The sequence below is a fragment of the Triturus cristatus genome, chromosome 9, assembly GCF_964204655.1.
Source record: "Triturus cristatus chromosome 9, aTriCri1.1, whole genome shotgun sequence".
NCBI lineage: Eukaryota > Metazoa > Chordata > Amphibia > Caudata > Salamandridae > Triturus > Triturus cristatus.
Window position 1 is genome coordinate 495,625,994 of NC_140592.1, and position 18,804 is coordinate 495,644,797.

The 18,804-nt window shown below is 44.7% G+C and overlaps 1 protein-coding gene across 2 annotated transcripts in view; it reads right to left on the reverse strand.

Moving 5' to 3' along the window:
- Positions 1-18,804, reverse strand: part of NRXN2 (neurexin 2) — a 2,164,206-nt gene that overhangs the window by 1,722,199 nt on the left and 423,203 nt on the right. For both annotated transcript variants that reach the window (XM_085625468.1, XM_085625469.1), the window contains exon 3: positions 12,831-14,129. In XM_085625468.1, coding sequence (XP_085481594.1) covers positions 12,831-13,542 — 712 coding nt within the window. In that variant the 5' untranslated portion in view covers positions 13,543-14,129. The remainder of the gene's footprint in view (positions 1-12,830; positions 14,130-18,804) is intronic.

Sequence of the window (18,804 nt, forward strand, 5' to 3'; positions counted from 1 at the left end):
GTTATGGAAGTGGCTTAAGCTTGAACTGACTGTCCCTACACACCGTAAGAAATTTCCTTACCCTTTGTATAGATAATATTGCCTTCTTACATTTTGTTTACTGTATTACATAGCATGATAGAAGTAAAGTACTTTCTCACTTACATAAAATCTCTGGCTGGACACTGATCTTCTGAACGCTTTATTGAGTGCTGCATTTCTAACACCATGCCACTAACCCAAGTAATTCTTAGACTGCTCAACTTCGCTACTCTCAGGTGCAAGTGCTATAGGGGTGTACTTGGAGCCCAATTTTGGCTTCTACAGTAAGGTAAAGCTTAAGCACATTAGTGTCTCCCATTTGAACAGTTAAAGTCCAGTAACCCGTAACTTGTGAAACAGTTCGAGCAGCGGAATAACAATCAAGTGAAATGTAATTGATTTGTAAGCAGTAGTGGCAGCTAAGGCTTGTTGACACTGTTACCCCTTTTCCAAGTGAGCAGAAAGCCATCATAAGGACGAATAAGTACACAACACAATATTTCTGAAATTGCATCTGAATTCATCTGATTCTCTGGGGTCAGCAGCTTCAAACTAGGGGAAACCTCACATATAAATGGAGAAGGCTGCAGTCTGGCCCACTGGGTGAAATGGCTTGTGAGCTCACAGGAAAGAATACAGAGACAGCGAGTTCTCACTGCCTTTTAGGGTCTCTCAAACCAGCCAACACACAGGTCAAATAGATATTAGACCTCTGTACGCAACATCAAGGTCAGCGGGTGAAAAACAATAAAATATGGCCCCAATTGGGACTGAGCTCATCAGGACGTCAACAGTTGGCTTACCTGAACCTAATGATGTTGGTTTCTAAGGCCCCGCTCTTTTTATGAGAGAGGGGAGGACTTCTAGATGATGTGTCTGCATCTCTAGGCTCCGTGGGCTTCCAAGCGTGAAGTCACTCAGTAGCAATAGGGCAGGCAGCAGAGCTTCAGGAGAGTCTTCAGGCGTATTCCCAGCAAGTGGGACAGAGGCAGCACTCAGTTTTATGTTCTGGAAGCACTATGCTTGAAAGGTCCACGCTGTTCTGCTCAATGTCAGTGTAGATTTGACCCAGGTTGGAGTGTGGGCCCAGCTGGTATCTTAAATTCCGCACAGCTGGTGTGTAACCCAATGCAGTGCATTTTCCAGTTAGAAAATCCACCCAGTGAGGTTGCAGCAGACTTTCCCTCTACAGGCTGGCCTCTTGGAGGGGCCTCATTACCAGCATTTCAGAATGCAGTGTCGTGGATACTGCCAACGTGCAGATGATAAAGGACAGTCTTCATGGACAGGCCGGCTTGGTAGACCTAGTGGGTTTGTCTCACATAGGTTCTAGGGACAAAAGATACACGCAGAAGTAGTAGTGGAGTCGTGGCTGTCCTTGTTGTTTCTCTGTGGGCAGCATGCATCCTCCACCCCGTGCCCTTTAGTCAGAAAACAGTGTTCCTGATCAGCAGAGAAACCCTATTGGCAGGTCCCCAAAGGTGACCGGTAGCTATCGTATACATGGACATTTTTCTTTCTTCTTAATCATTATTGCAGTAACCAGGTGCTTAATGTTTGCCAACATTCAGTATTACTGAAGTGCTATTATTGGTCGGCAAATACTGGATTCACTTAAAAGATAAGTCATTAAGTGACCCCAAAAGGAAGGTGTTTCACCTCAAAATAAAGAAGGACCTGTGCCTTAGAGGTTGAGGGGTCTGCAACCTCAAGACTGCAGGTCGGAGAGACCTATGGAGAGTCTCATAATCTCAGGGGGAAACAGAGTTGTCCTCACAGAGCATGATGAGCTGTTTGAGCCGTCCATTGGGGTTAGGCCCCCTCAAGCTGCAGCAAAAAGGCAAATATTCAGTTGAAACGCAGGGCAAAGATACTATCAGGGGTATGCTGCAGAACCTAAGGCAACAGCTACAGCAGTTTTGTTCTTCCTCGTTTACGGAGTCAGTTTCCCTATGTGAGGGGAAACTATGACCTAAGGACATAGTCTGCTGCACTTCTCTTTCCCCCGCTGCACGCCTCCTCTTTTCGCTCCTCTTCACCCTCTCTCTCATCCTCTCCTTTTTCCCTGACCTTTCTTCTCCTTTTTCATTACTCCTCCTCTCCTCCCTCCTGCCTCTCTCCTTCCCACTACCTCCCCAGTCCGTCCCTCCCTTCCATTTCATCCGCCTCATCCCTCCCTCTCCTCACCTCAGGCTCCCCCCGTCTACCCTACTTTCTTTGCCACACTTACTTCCAGCACCATTCAGTCCTTTCATGCCTTCACTCATTCCCTGACCTTCCTACCCCATCCTTCCCTCCTGTAGCCCTTCCCTTCGCTTCCGCATCGGGCTCCCTTCACATTCACTTCTGGCTGCTGCATCTCTCCATCTCTTTTTTCTTCTCTCTCCCCTTTCTCTTTTTCACTCACCCTCTCTCACCTCCAACCTATTCATACCTGGATTTTCTATTCTTCATTCATTACTTTCCCCTCAGCCTCTTCCCACCTCCCTCCCATCTAGCTCCCTGTCGTCCACTCCTTTCCACCTCGCTCGCTCTCTCGCTCCCCACTTCTTTCTCGCCTCCAAAGCCTTACCTCTTTCCTGTGCCCTTTCCTCCCCAGCACTTCCCTAACCCCATTCCTTCCCACCTTCCCCCAATCTTCCCTCTCTTCCTCTTATTTGATGTTACCTCTTAACTTTCATCCCCAACTTCCTCCCAGTCTTCTTTTTACCAATCCTTTGATCTCCCACACCAAACATTTACTGTATTTCCACTATTTCCTTCACTTCCCTCTCATTCATTCGTCTTTAGATACTGTAAGACCTTGCATTGTAGTCACTGCTAATATGTAAAGTGCATCTACACCCTTTGGTGTCTTTGCTCTATGTAACACTGATAAATAAATAAATAAATAAATAAAGGCCAGCGCAGGTTTTTTATGAATAACTTTCATGTAACCTTTAATCTTACTTATATCTTATCAAATAATGGTTAGGGATTACCAAACAGAATAAAGGTAGAAAGGCAATACCTTTTCAAAGTTGCACTTTAAGTAATATAGACATAGCTAAAACATGCCCCCTCCATGAGGCATACTATATTGTATCCACTACACTGCCCACAACTACATCGTCAAGGTAAGTATAGCTAAGGAAATTAAATTGATACTTACCTTGATGAAGTAGAGGAAGAAAAATATATATATAGATTGATATTGCTGTTTTCCATATAGGGACATATACCGGTTAGAAAGTACACTGATAGAACCATCTTTGGTTTACGTGGAACTCAGAAACGATGGAGAAAATGTATTGGGTTGGAAAATTGAAAAGAACCCAAACCTCAGTGGTATTAGTGGCAACAATAACAGCTTCTAAGAAATCAGGCTATTGTTGAAGAACTGCATATCACATTAAAATACAGGTTCTCTCTGATGCGATGAAAGTATGGATCAAATAGTGATCAGGTCCCATTGTGGAAGTGGTTTCAAGATGTGGTGGCTGCAGTCCATATTCACTCTGGTCGAGGGTGCTCCTCAAGGAAATTGCTAGAGGAGACAAAGTCTGGTGCTTCAGGGACTAATGTAGGAATCACCGTTTGACCTCATTATAGCTGGTTCAAGTCCCATCGGCGCATTAAGCCTTTCATCTTTCTGGGCTCTTCATCTTTCCAAGATTAATACAGTAACTACCACTGAGTTGTATAACAATGAAGATCAGTTTTTTTTAGCCTTAATAAAGCCAAGGGGTAAACACACACTTTACAAATGTATGCTATGTTATGCTATTAGTGAGCATGGCTGTACGTGCTCCTGAGTGACCTTGGCAAAAGGTTCTCATAACCGAGTGTGCACTCAAGCTGGCTTCAGTTTGGGGTGCTCCTCTGTAAGTATGACAACGTCCTCATCAAGCAGTGTGGTAGGAGTATTCCTCATAAGAGTAGCCTGATGGTCCTTATTAGGTCTTGTACTCCTTAAAGAGGGTTGGTGCACGATCATCATGGTGAGAGCTGTAGGGGTGTTACTCAGTGTAAATGCTGGGGTGCTTCTTCGTATGTGTGGTGTAGGTGCTACTCATTCAGTGAGACTGAGGGTCCACCTCAGTTACACAATCTTCAGTGAGAGAGATTGTGCCTCAGTGAGTGAATGTAGTGGAAGTTGCTTCTCAGTGAGTATGGCGATGGATGCTCCATAGTGAGTGTGTGCCTGGTATGGGTGGTGGGGGACCTTCTTTTGAGGGTGGGAGAGCGCTCCTCGGAGAGTGTTATGGGAGTGCTACATACTGTGTGCAATGAGATGGTCCCCTTTGAGTCTGTCAGGGTGCTCTTCGCGGAGTCTGGTGTGGTCCTCCTCTTTGGGATGTGCTCTGTACTGTGTGCAGTCGGGTGCTCCTCAGAGTCTCTGCCAGGTGTGATCTTCACTGATACTGATGGAAGTCATTCTCTTTGGGGGTGATGGGAAAGGGTCACAGTGTGTGCGTTTGGACATGCTCCGTATTTGTGCAGTGGGAGGCTTTTCATAAGATATATGGTGAGGGCAACCATTGGCAATGATGATTGGGGGGGATCCTCTTTGAGCATGCAGGGGAGCGACACACTCAGTGTGGTAGAGAGAAACCAAGCATTTGTTCTGGAGTGCCTCTCAAGGAGTGTAGTGGATTGCTCCTCGGTGAATACAGTGGAAAGTCCACGGGCTTCTAAATCAGTCTCTTGAAGGTTTTCTTTAGTGAGTGTGGGGATTACTATTCTTGGATTTTGAATATATGTAATATTTTATGTATTTTATATATTTGCCTCTCTGTTACTCTCCACAAACTTTAGCAATCCCTTCCCCACGCGTTAACTTATTGCTCCAGCAGTAAGTATTTGTGATAGTGAAATTGCATGTATGCATAATGTACTCTACTGTAACACAGAAGTAAAGTGCATAATGCTGCAGCAGGTAGGGTCAAGACCTGACTTAATATTTCTGGTTCTCCATCTGACCTATATAACTTGTTAGCTGTGTAAATTACAAGAAAGGGAATTACTAGAAAGAGTCAAGCCATTAAACCACTACATATTTGCTAAATATGTTATGTAAAAATATATTGAGACTCTAAAATTAAAAATATATTTTTCGAGCATCTTTACATTTGATCTGTTATGCAATAAACTAGATAAACATTTTCGATAGTCAGCATTATTTTGCATGCTGGAATAGTCAATTCAATACTTATAAAGCAAAATTGAAAGTCCCAGAAGGTTCAGTGCTGTTAAGTCAGGACTAACTGAAAGTGTCACTGAAGACGTCCACATGCTAATTGGATTAAGCACTATAATGTATTATTCCAATGACCGAAGTAACTGTAAATGCGTATCAAGCAAGTTTCTATTCTAACACCCTCGGAACATGATCGTACTATATAAACAGCATAAATACAAGTTGTAAAATATAATAGTATTTTACATACATATCAGACATGTTCGTTTTGAGTACTACAGAGCGTGTTGTCAGGTACTAATTCCTGAAGTTGAGGAAAGCATTTCACAGCATCAAAAAAAAGGCAGTTTGAAACTTCCTCTCTGCTTCCAGACATGCACTGCAATACACTGCAAGAATTATTTGAAAGTTGCCGGTAAAAAGCTTTCTTCTAAAGGCCGCATATGTCGATTTATAGCCTCCATTTCACTGATTTGATTAGTGCTTTATTAAGGGTTGCTTTGGCGCCAAAAGTCCCAACCCGCGAGTTATCAACAACCATAGGAAAGCAGATCCAGTGTTTGATGGCGCTCTGCAGGGCGGGGAGCAGCAGAGGACTAGCATAGAAGGCGAGTGCGGGGTTTCAAGGTCACCTTGGTGTGCTGTGTCACCTCGGATGTCACCCTGGAGCTCCTGGCTATTAGAGACACGCTGCTGCGAGGCCCACGCAGCCTTCCTCTACACGTGATGGAGGACCAACCAGCCTGCCCTGCGCAGCACGCTGGTGAGTTGTGCAGTGCAAGGTATGGAAAGAAAGGGAAGGACTATTTACAATTGTTTTGACAGCACCCCTTTACATTTCTCGCCTTGCCTTCTGCTGTACAGCTCCGTGGGTGCATCAGAAGAGGGGATGGTTTATATTTTATCATAATGTTTTAATATCGACCAGCACTACTATCGACTCCACAATATCAACTATCAACAGATCATCAAAGTAAGTAGATCAATAATTTTCTAAATATGCTTGTCATGACAATATATTTGTAGCCAATATTATACTGTTGGTATATGTGGAGGTCGATTTTATTACCTCAATATTGTGACATACAACCACTCCAAACAGCCTTCTCTCCTCAGTCCAACCAAGTATGTCCCTGACCCCCCTCCAAGCACCCCCTTCCCGTCATCATACAATGGTAAACAATTCTCCAGTATTGGCACCATTGCTGAACATTAGTGATGCAGTAAAGCTTCAGATTGCTCATTTAGCTTCCAAAACATCTATCTTTGTCTTTTTGAATTATTAATGTTCACGAACTTTTATTATTGTATCATCCAGTCTGCTCCAAAAAGAAGCATGTTCGCTCGTTAGCAGATGAAAGACAAAGGTGCTAGATGAACTCGGAAGGACAAATGGCAGATGTTGAAGGTCATGGCACAAATTTTCAATCAGTACCCAGGCCTGACTCTTTTCCTGTATTGCATTAATTACGGTTGGTACGCTTTCAAACTAATGACAAGCACACCCTATCTTCATCAGACAGCACCTTATCTTTGGCTCTTGTGGCCCACTCCTTGTTAGCTCTTCAGTCTCTTGCTTCTGTATCAAGCTTCATCTCTTATGTAGTGCCAGGATTTTCATTTTCCTCTCTCTTGTCTCTGGATTGGCAGCTCTTCCTTTCTCCAATGTATTCAGATTTCTATTGCCTCTTCATTTTCTTGTGGCTAGATCCTCATTGCTCCCTTTCTCTCATTTCTGGAAAGGTATCACTGTTGTCTCTTAAACTGCCAATCTCCAGTACCACATATTCGCTGTCCCACCCTCCTGCAGGAGGTGCCATTCTTCTCCTCTTCCTCCTGAGGGTAAGTCTCCTGGATCCTAGAATCCCTTGGTACCCGGCAATCGGATCCTCTCGCTTTTATTTTGGTTGTCATTGCATGTTTTTCCATCTTATGTCTGAATCATTGATACCAGCTATCTTCTGCATCTAAATCTGCTCTTCCCCACTTTTGTTTCTGGATCTTCACCTCCTCCGCTCCCTTATGTCTGGATCCTCATTGCACTATGTCTCTCTCTTTCTCTCTCGTCTCGCTCAGCGCTGCTTCTTCCATCTCGTTTCTGGATCACCTTCACCCCCTCTCGCACATGTCGGGATGTATATCCCCTCTTCAGTCTTACATCTAGATATTCATGTCCTAAATCTGGATTGCCTTCCCTTCCCTCCTTCTGTTAGTATCTTAATCAGGCTTGGCTTTTACAATGAACTGCAGCAGCCAGCACTCGACAAAAATGCTGTTTTAACTGGTGAGTGGAAACCATCAATAAGTTATGAGTTCCCACAATAACGATTAAATCTGAAATGCATCAAATTAATGCCAGAATTCTTCTTGAGCACTGTTTAGCTTTGGTACTTCAACCGAGAGAATAGTGCCATTTGCTTAAGATACCAGCATACATGCACCTTTGGTAACGACACCTTTGTTTGACTCGCACAAGGGTAAGAAGATATTTTATAGGCCATGGGGAAGCAGCTGCAAAGTAGAATACATATATATTTGTGCATGTGATGAATAGCAAGCCACAGCTTATCAATCTCCGCAGCAGAAGAATTAGAAAAATAGGAAAACAAGTGTCAGAACAAAGCATGCCTTACGCCACATTGTAAAAAATATCAATCTTTGCAGGAAGAATGGCATGCCAATGAGAGGGAGGATCACTGATGAGGGAAACGTGAAGGTCATTTTATTAAGCTCCTCTGAGATAAACCCACTACTCAAAGAACATTTAGATCTGGGGTCTCAAAATGAGCTGCACGGTTATGCGAAAACGTCAAATGCGGCTGCAGACCCAAAGGAAGACTCTGGCGCAAGTGGAAACTGAGAGGTACATTGCAGATGGCATGCTGACAACGGAGTCAGATGGCTCCAGCTCAGAGGCATCCATTACAGGTCTAGAAGGGCTGGTTCCATGCCATTTATATCAGTTGAATGTAAATGTATTTTACGTGGATATCTTAAAAATCTGAGGCTGATCTGAGCCTCGATTGACATACATTGGGCACCGCAGCTATAGATTAGATCGACTAATTGGATTGCGCAGTAGAATCTGATCTTTATTTCCCGATGTACCATTCACAAATTGTAAAGACAATAAACTCAAAATAGCATTTTCACAAAATAGCTGTAGCTCGTTTATGTTCCACTCGAGGAGTAGCTAACATGTTTTAAAGCTACCGACAGATCACTCTGGGCTTGAAAGCCAGAGCATGACAGGATCTATATTTAAAAGAGTTAAGTGAATTCATTCATCTCCCTTGTGAATACAAAGACAGAGAGATACAGCTCTGGAGAGTGCCTTGACTGAACATGGGACCGCACCATGGATGATCCAGCTGATTTCCCAAGATGCTCCAAAGCCAAGTATTTTGGCCCCGGTTGTGCCCTGTGATGTATTGAATGTGGAGATCTGGCAGCTGAAATTTCCAATACCGGAAAGAATCTTCACATACAAGTTATTTCTCTCAGAACTGGAAAATCATGCGGAACAGGAATTAATGCCCGGAATTCGCAAAATACTTCTTTGACACATTTACTACCTGCTCTGAGGTGGTAACTGCATGTAGGGGGCTGGTCTGAGGCAGGGGGTGAAAGGTGGACAGGGTGTTAGAGCCAAGGGGAGAATGTTGGCTAGCAGGAGAGGATCATTACATGACTAGCAAATGGGCCGGGCAGAAATGCAGCTCTTTCCTAAAGCGGTAGGACTATTTGGATTAACCACCTGCTAACATCGGGTCCTTGCTCCAACACCTCGTTAATCTGGATACCAGAACAATGGCACACCCCATGACTGAGGACTGGAATTCCACACTGGTATTCTACTCCAGTCAACACATCATCGTGGCCTTGCTATTCATGAGGTTCAACAATAATGCTGAAGGTTATTTTTCTTGCAACTACCAAGTTTGATTTCCTTACTAATTTTGCTTATAATGAATCTGCTTCTGTCATTCCCAAAGCTTCTTCACTTGTCATTAAAAGCAGTGCTTAAGTTGTTAAAAAAAGATGCCGTTTCCCAAATCTTTTCTTAGAAGCCCTCCACCTTTGCTGCTGAATGCTGGGATTGCTGAATGCCAAGGCTCCCTAGTCTTGATGTCACCTCATATCTAGTTCTTTCACCACTCTAGACTTCCTGTTTCTTTTTATCTCTCTTGTCCAGGTTCTTTCTTTTTCATTCCAGCTTCCTTTCTTTGTCACTTTTCCCTATCTTTCTCTTGTCCTTCTTTCTATTTTTCCTGCCTTTCTCTCTCTTGCTTGTCCATGTGTGCCGGTGTCACCCAATTGCACAAATTAAACACTGTCTCACAACACACAACATTGGCTTGATTCAAACACAAGAAGTCTCAACTGTTGTTGCAGCCCCAGGATGAAATACAGAGGATGCTGACCGAGGATTGCCAATGAGCTAGTATAATGTGACACTTATAGGAAGTTGTGCATCAGTGCGGGAGTCCGTGCCTCAGCTGTGTTTGAAGAAACCTCAGGAAGCAATGTTAGTGCATAAAAGCTGAAGGAATCCTTCACAAAACATATTTACCCCACATTTCTGGATGAGATCATCTAAAAGGTGACTCTTCGACTGATTAACAGCCTGTCATGTTGCCTTGCATAGTATTTGATATCAGATACATTACATGGAGGTGATAGTGAGGGCTGGGCCTTGGTTGTGTACGAGACGTGTGGTTGGAAGCTTTCTGATTTTCATGGCTGGGTTGTCTCACCCATGAGGATCTTCAGTCCGAGGCGATGCACCTTCCAGGCCAACCCACCGCTGTCTGCGTTAGATATCAGCCTCCACACAGCAAACACATTGGACTTCAGTTTCTGGTTGTTCCTTCTCTCTTTGCTGTGTCTACTTCTGTAAGGACACATTTTTATTATTTACATGTTTATTTTATAGTACAGACCAGGCCTTGAGGGTGTCAGAGGGATGTACAAAAAAGGCAATCGCTGCAATGCTACATTGTAACTTATTGTATTGCAGCATTTATATAGCACTTACTGCCCCTGTGTGGGATGTTGAAGCGCTTGCCTACATGGGGAGCAAGCGACCACATATGTAGGGTGTGTGGTTGGAAGATGTTGTCTTTGTCTTGATCATATGTGGGAAGTGTTTCCATGTCGGGCGTGATCACCGCCGAGGTGCATGCAAAAGCTGTAAAACGTGAACAGCCAAATAGCAGATGCCTGGTGTTGTGTGAATACAGTCTCTGACAGCGACATTCTCCTTCAGGTTTGTTCTCCTTCTTTGCTCCCTCCTTGCCTCTAAGTTCCATATGTGTACCCTTCCTTCCTCCACACTTCGTTAACCTTTCCCTGGTGTGCCTGCCCCTTCTTACCCACCTCCTACCCACACACTTTCACCCTGTCCCCTGGAGCACTAAAGCCTCTTCTTTCCCAACCCAATAGCAGAACACCCTTGACACATGTTGCAGTCTTGTTGCTGGTGGATCTGTGACTGCAGCTCTCTTTAACGCACAGTGATGTAGCAAAGCCCATGGCTCTTCGTACACCCCAAGGGAGTACGTAATCATGCCCTTTGACCCCCGATCAGAGTCACGAGGGTTGGAGCCTTTCTGGTGACATGGGCAGAGTCCTGCAGCAGCAGCGTCGTCGTGCTCTGCCACTGCTGCTGAATGTCATTACTGCTCTTTGTGACACACACATCTCACACTGCTAGGGTGATAAGGCAAAAGTGTTTAGTCGGAGTCAATGTGGGAAGCTAATCCGGGGAGCAATGGGAGCTAAATAAAATGATCAATAAAAGATTCAAAGACGGACTGAAGGAGCAGAGGATGCAAGCATTGGCCATGGGCCCTAATGCAAGAAAGGAATATGTCCCGGTGCACCACAACTGGGTGGAAACGGCCAATCACTGGACCCCCCCTTAACCCACATGCCATTGCAGCTTCTGCAATTACAACAGCTAGGCTTCTGAGAAGATTCACACCACAGAGAACAGGCAAGCCAAAGAAGAATCAGAGACAAAACCAGTTGAAAGGGGAACCTTCTTGCCCATACCAATGGTGCACCGCCACTCCCATAATGGCTGGGGGCAGAGTGTGTCTGTTTGTCACTGTGTGCTGGTCTTGAAGTTTGCCAAAGATGGATACCCTGCTCAGAAGCTATCTCGCTCCTGGTAGACATTATGTCTGCCTTGTAACACAGGGTAAATGCACGACAGTTACTTCCTGTGTCATGTCTCGTTCCTCACCGACGAGGTCTAACAATACTGACACTTTCTGGGATTGCCAGCTTTCCTGTTCCCTGTGCAACCTTCTGAAGGGAGGGTGGCTCCCCTGGCAGTTTAGGGTGCACTGTTCCCATGAGAAGGGTTAGTAGTGTTTTTTCTATGTTGGGCATCAGTTTATAGTGGCACAGAGGGTGAAAAAAAAGGTTGGCATGCTAGCCAGAGTAATTACCAGTGGTTTAGACCAGTGGTTCTTAACCTGTGCTCCAAGGACCCCTGGGGGATTGTGAGGCCTATTTGGGGGTCCACAACTGTGTTACCAAGTTAAGTTATATTAAAAAAATAATACATTAAAATGAAGTATATAGAAATAAAGCAGCAAAACTGAAAATGTTAAAAAATGTTCTATATTTGATTGTGAATCTAACAAAATATTTCAATCTTTGAACATTTGTTTGGTGTATACTTGTTTTAGTATTTTTGTGGATTGTTTTGCAGTTCAAATCATAGAAATTGTTTAGGGCAGGAGTCTCCAGCCACTCTGATTCATGGGATCTAATGATACCACTGACACAGTAGAGGAAACTAAAGGCATAAAGAGAGAAATAATCATTACGGAATAGAAGGAGGAGGTACTATATTTGGCTTTTTGTGCAGGAGGGCATAAGAGGAAAAATACAAATTAACGAATTGTTTCACTTGGGGGGAGGATGTAGCCTTGCGGCTAGAGCGGTCGACTTCAAAGATGGGGAACAGGGTTCGAGTCTCGGCAAAGATGCTCAACATCCTGTGATTGTGGGCAAATAATGTAATCTCCCCGTGCCTAATAAAAAAAATATGAATGTGTCCATCTGTAACAAAACTGGTGCTCATGTAAAGCGCTCTGATACCTGATATCTTCGGGTCAAGTTCGCGCTATATAAAACTCTTTAAAACATTTTTTTTTTTTAAACATGAAAGATCTGTGTAAAATTTGATTTGCCATATGGGCAGCAGTAAATGAAACTTAACACAAAGAAATCAGAGGTACAGGCTAAGTACAGTCAACGTTATGACCTCAACTCTCATCACTGAGTAATCCTACAGCCTTTTCTACATAATGGATTCTGCTGCCCATTTGGTAAAGAACTGTGCTTTATAAACTCTTCAACAAATAATAAAGTCAGTGCTGAAACTAAGTGTAGTCTACTGCCCTATAGTAGACAGGAAAATGCCAGACCCGATGTGCACAATGGTCTTTGACTGTCACCCATATCAACACACCTATGCACCTGCGGGCAGTGCCGAAGTCCAAGCCTTGATTGGCTCACAACACAGCATTTGTAGCATCCTCCCGCCTTTCCACCTCGTTGTCCTTGTATAATAAAACAAACAGGAATGTACATAAGATTAAGTCATGCTTACCTTCACTGCAGAACTTGCCCTGGAAGCCGGTCAGGCTGCAATCACACTGGATCTCACTGTTGAGTACAGAGCAAACCCCTCCGTTTTGGCAGGGGTTCTGCTTGGAGCAGAGGTATTCCATGTCATTGCGGATGCCCTGGCTACCCAGCATTGTAGGGGGCATGTTGCCCACCTTCAGATTGGCTAGCAGTCCCTGGAATGGCAGCTCATACTTCACAGTGCTCAACGTCAGGGCTGAGAGTCGCACATCAGCTGGGATGCCACCCACAAATAGATCACTGACCACCGACATGTCTCGTCGCTTGGACTTCACTTCAGCTGAGCGAGTCTCGCCATCCACTTTAAGTGTGGTCTCACGGAATTTGCGGGTCAGGAGGGCCATGTGCCAGCGGTCATCGTTTATCGGCGTTTCCAGGTATATTGTGGCGGGTTCAGCACAGGAGATAGTGAAACGAAGACGCAAACGACCATCAACAATCTGTAGCTCAAGGAAGTCACAGTTGCCTCCATCGTCCAAATAGAGGACTAGGGCCCTGGAGACATTCGTCCTGATGCTGAAGCTCAACTCCCCAATTGAGCCTGCCTCCCATCGGGCATAGCGTGCCCACTGCCCCGTTCCTCCACTAAATTCTAGGGCAGTCCCTGGCCCTAACAACCCCACCAAAAACAGAATGCTCAGCATGGCTGACTGAATCTTGTTGGAAGCAGCCATTATTTTGACCAGCAACCACAACAGGAATGAGCAACTTTGCAAATGGCCTCCTCTCTCAGATGTTCTTAGATGTCACCATTTATGCTTATCACGGCAAAGAAGGCTCTGGTGCCTTAAGAAATGTCCTGCCGCAGCAGTGTCTGCAGGGAGAAGAAAAAACATTCAACCAGAGAACGAGTGGGCTCAACTGACTGCCTCAGTCTAACCCCATGGATGATTTGTGCAAACACTGTAGGCTTTACTGTCCTCAAGTATGGCTGCAGCAGGAGTGGCTGGGAGCCTTACACAACCCCAACAAGCCTGAGTGTAACCGGTGACTGTGTCATAAAACTGGAAACGAGTGATCAGACACCAACTGTTTTGTAAAGAGAAGAGAGGTAGAGGTGGTGGACGTTTTCCTTGAATATGGCAGCTGAAGTCTCCTGCCGAGTTACTGCAGTGGTAGATGAATAAGTTGAAGGCCCAGAGTTGTCTTCTATGTTTTTTCCAAATTTACTTGGCAATTGGTTGCTGTAGGGAGTTCCTCCTATCCTTGGCATTCAAAAAAACTGGTAGGACCTCAGGGTCGTGGGTTCATTTGCTTGGACCTGTGAAAACAAACACAGAAAAGAAACATTATAATTAGAGTGCTAAATTCTAAATTAGCCTTTTTTCCTCTGAAGTACACACAACTCTGCCCTGATAAAGAAAATGATAACGATGTCCAAAATAGACCTTCTTACAGTTTGCACTGATTATACTGTTCACATAAACAGCTTGTAAAATCGATATTGTTAGCGACTTTAATTGATTCAAATCTTAGCGTTTCCTCTTGAATTAAATGTATTTTTTTTCTTGAACACTGGGAAGTTCACACGAGGTTTTACTTATAACAGAGGGCTCTATTTGAATAGCCAGACTGATCCAACTAGACATAGTAAAATAATTCCCTTTGACACCTCAGACGAAAAACAAGAAACATTTTATCCTCGCCATTTTCATTTATACACATCTGTCCCAACATGTATCCCATAAACCAAGATGACACCACTGGTACTAAACCTAGACGATGGACAGAAGCTATTCATGAACAGCACTCAAGACGTAACACTCAAACATGTTCAGTGCATGATAGAAAACAAGTGGAGGTAGCAGTAACACCATTGTCTCTTCTACTTCAAAAAAAATAAATTGGAAATTGTATTTTTTAATTGCTGTATAATAGTGTATCTTTATGGTTTGACTGCAAAAAAAGGTACATTTTGCAGAGCTTTGCATTACCGGATGATGGCTACTCTGCCAGCCACATCGCTTTAATACCTAGTACTGGGTGGATAATGATGGCTCCTCCAGGCAATCTTTTCATGCCAGACCTTGACCCTGTGTATGGAATCTAAGATTCCCTGCTGCTACTAAAAGAAAGTTTAGGAGCCACATACAAACCATAGACCAATATACAGGCACAATGACGGATAATCCCAAAGGTGCTCAACCCTGCCTAGAATAGGACTTTTTTTTTACATCCACAAAATTTGATAATTTCATACTGTAACAAACGTGACTCCATTTTTGCCAGTGGGACTCTGATTCACACAGAAAATGTGTAACAGAAGATATTGCCATCTCAAACTAGTTTCCTACAGGTATTTTGTGTGACTTCGAACAACGGGTATGCCCTAGTGTTGAAGTTTCATGCAAGAGATCGGCAAGTACATGTGGGGAAACAAATGGTGTGTCCCATGAAAACCTATGAAAACTAAAACCCGTCTGGACAGATCTTTAGTTTCCGTCCAACAGAAATTAATGACTGTTAGTCCTATTATCTTACTGTGAAAAAAAGATTATAAGTGGGACAATAAGATAAGAAGATGTAGGTGTGTTGGAGCCAACATACACAACTCAAGGAAAAAGGGAATATCTTAATTATGTTATACTTTGAATCAAACTATAATGTACACAAAAAATTAATTCTTCATCAATTCATTAAATAATCATACATTACACTTGCACGTGTACATTGAATCCTCAATGTGTGGAACATTAGCACAAGATAATAAAACACATACAGATTTTAATCAAGAGAGGATTTAAAGGAATGATAACTAATGAATCACATCTAACTAGTAAATAAATAACCTCTTAAACAGTGTCCATGCAAATCTACCCAAAAATTATAAAAAGTAGACTGGATGTCACACAAAAAGGTAAACTAGCTAAGTAAATGAAAAAGATGCATTTAGCGAGAAAGTAAATTCAAATGCTTAATGGGTGCTGTTCAACACTCAGTGCGGGACTTCTACCTGTTTCACCCCAGGCAAGCATTTCTGGGGTCTTTTGGCCCAAGATGTTTATATTACTGCCACACAAGGTTTAAAGTAATGGCTGCAAAATCTGAGTGTTGGTAAATTATTCTGTGGTTCTATGATGGTGTTATTCCCCATTACTGAAAGAGCTTTAGAAAGTGCTTCAAAAGCAGTCACCAAATTCCATGCATATCATCTGCTGATATCCTTTGGCCCAGAAACGTTCCCAGTTGCGTAACTATATACATGAAGAAGTTACTTTGTTAGCAGGAAGAGGTGTTACCTTCAAAACAGACAACCCCACAGTTATCTTAGCATCCAGAACCTATGCTGTGAGACAAAGAGGATTTGGAAAGCAAACTTGAAAAAGAAGGGTCTGGTTCACGTGAAAACCTGGTCAGTAGTACTGGAAGAGTACCCCTCGTCTCAACACATACTATTGACCATCACTGTGACTTATAGATAACTACATAAGGTTTGAGACGGTAAACATCCCATTCATAGGCACAAACTGAGGGGTTACACCCAAAATATTTCATTAGGCTATTCTGATCTCACAAGTTGCAATGTACTTGAGAAATGCACCATCCCTTTTATTACTTGGAAATATCACAAAAACACCCCTTCCACAACAAGCCCATGCATGGCCCTTAAAATTGGTCTTGACCCCCCCCCAGCCCCCCCCCCCCCATTTCCACATATACCCAGTACTGCAACAAAATTCCCTCTCTAACGTTAAATTGATGGTTTGTAAAATGTGCATACTGCTTCCTGTTATCTGCAGCGCTACCCCACATTAGAATATACGTCTAAAAAAAGATACATTCGGCCGATTACATTTCTCAGTTGCAACCGCCTCTCTTCTTGTCCCTCGCCTCGTTTCTCCAGCCTTTTACTTTCCTCCCTCTCCTCATGGAATTCCCCACTTTTTTCGCCCTCTCCTCCCCTCACACCCGACAGTATATTCCCACATGCTCTTATTTTTTCTTTCTGTTCACTGCCTCTTGCATTGCGTCTCTCTATTCTCCACCCTGCGCTCCCTCCTCTGCATTCCCTGTTCCCGCCTTCTGTGGCTGTCCTCCTTTCTCTCGCTCGATTCTCCAGACTACGTCCGCCTCTCCGGTGTTTTTCCCTTCTCCCTCACTGTCTCTCTCCCAAGCCTGCTGCATGTTGTCTTGGCAGAGAGGTGATCTGTCACCTAATCTCACACAGAGCCTTCTGGGCATCAATAGAAAGCACTCAAGCCCGCGTTTAGCGGAGGGGCGGGCTGTGCTGCAGTGATATCGAGTGCGCGCAATCTGGCCTGCTCGATAATGGCGGGCGCGAGGCGGAAATGGCGCCCACACGGAAGCGCTATTATGAAGAGCATGTGGACGTGTGTGTTTTACCACACCCTACACCACCCCGTTTCACACTGTTCATACTTGTGTCTAGGAACAAAGGGGCAGTGGCAGGAGTGTGGTCGTTTGTCAGGGAGGACGGCACACAAAGGAATAAATAAAAGTGATGGATGAAATGCTTGAACTAATCTCAGTCACGGGTAAATTATTTGGGACCGCATCCCAATCCATCATTATTTTGCACACTATGCCACCTCAGTTTCGACCCAGCCATATGCAAATCAGTCTTGACCCTGCTCCAATGAGAACAGTCCAGACCAAACTGCCACGCCAGGGGTCCTATTATGAAAAAGGCCCTGGGCCGTAACAGGCGTTTGTGCCCGCTTTACACACCCCTGGGGCACTTTGGTATTACAGAAGGGCCCACAGACGCTTGTGAGGCCCCTTTTGTAATACCGATAGAGCTGGAGCACTTAAAGCGCCACCGCTGCCTTCAGAGGGCGTTCCGCCATGCAAATGAGGGAATCCCTTTGCCTCTGCACCCAGTCTTACAGATGCGGGTGCAACGGCAATGACACTCTCAGGAGGTGCACTGACAGTGCCCACCCGCACTCAGGGCTGGACTGACCGTAGCAGGCACCGGGCAATCCCCTGGTGGGCCGCGCGGGTGGGGGCCCGTTTTGGGCCCCTGGGGGCCGTTTTTGTTACCGGGCCGTTTTTGCAGCTTAGCTGCAAAATCGGCTCTGTAACAAAAACGGCTGAAAACCGGCCCTGGCAAAGAGCTCGGCGGCACCTCCGGGGGGTTGGGGGTGCCGCCCGAGCACTTGGCCAGGGCCGTTTGTGGTTCCCAGTCCGGCCCTGCCCGCACTGTCGCACTGTCGTTGCACCCCCTGAGATCAGCCCTCTGGAGGGGGAAAAGGGGGTCCTCTCGACCCCTCAGACATCCCCTTGCAGGTAGGTGCAGTCACTCCCGGCACCCACCTGCAAGGGGATCTCTAATCCTCTTTAAAAGTGCAGGCAGGTTGTAACCTGCACAGTGAAACATGAAGCTGCTGCTTTAAAGCCTTTCCGTATTTCACATGAATGCACTACCCTCAGGGCAGCACAAGTTTGCGGCTGCCCTAGGGGCAGTGCATTCTATGTAGTAGGGTCCACTTTCTCTGTTTGTTCCGGTGCACTTGTTTTAAGGTGTGCCAGGAGCAAACTGGGAAAGTGCACCCTAATACATAATGTTATGTTATAGTGTTTTCGTATAGCGCCTATCACTGCCGGTCTCTAAGCGCTCACACAGAAAAGGAACATAACCTGCTGTCTCCTGGATCACTCCGCCGTCCGCCCCAGTTAGGGCGAAGATGTTGCCTTTTTAAACAGATGAGTCTTCAAGTTCTTCCTGAAGGACAGTAGCTGCGAGTCTTCCTTCAGGCTGGCCGGTAGCTCATTCCACAATTGCAGGAGAAGTACAGAAAGAGCCCTGCCCCCTTTAGATTTTAACTTAAATCTGGGTTGGATCAGATTGGAGGCCTTACCCGAACGCAAGGTTCTGCCTGGAGTGTACTTCCTCGGGCGCTGTTTAATGTATTCTGGGGCTTTGCCGAAAATTGCCTTGTGAGCCATGCAAAGACACTTAAACTGCACTCTAA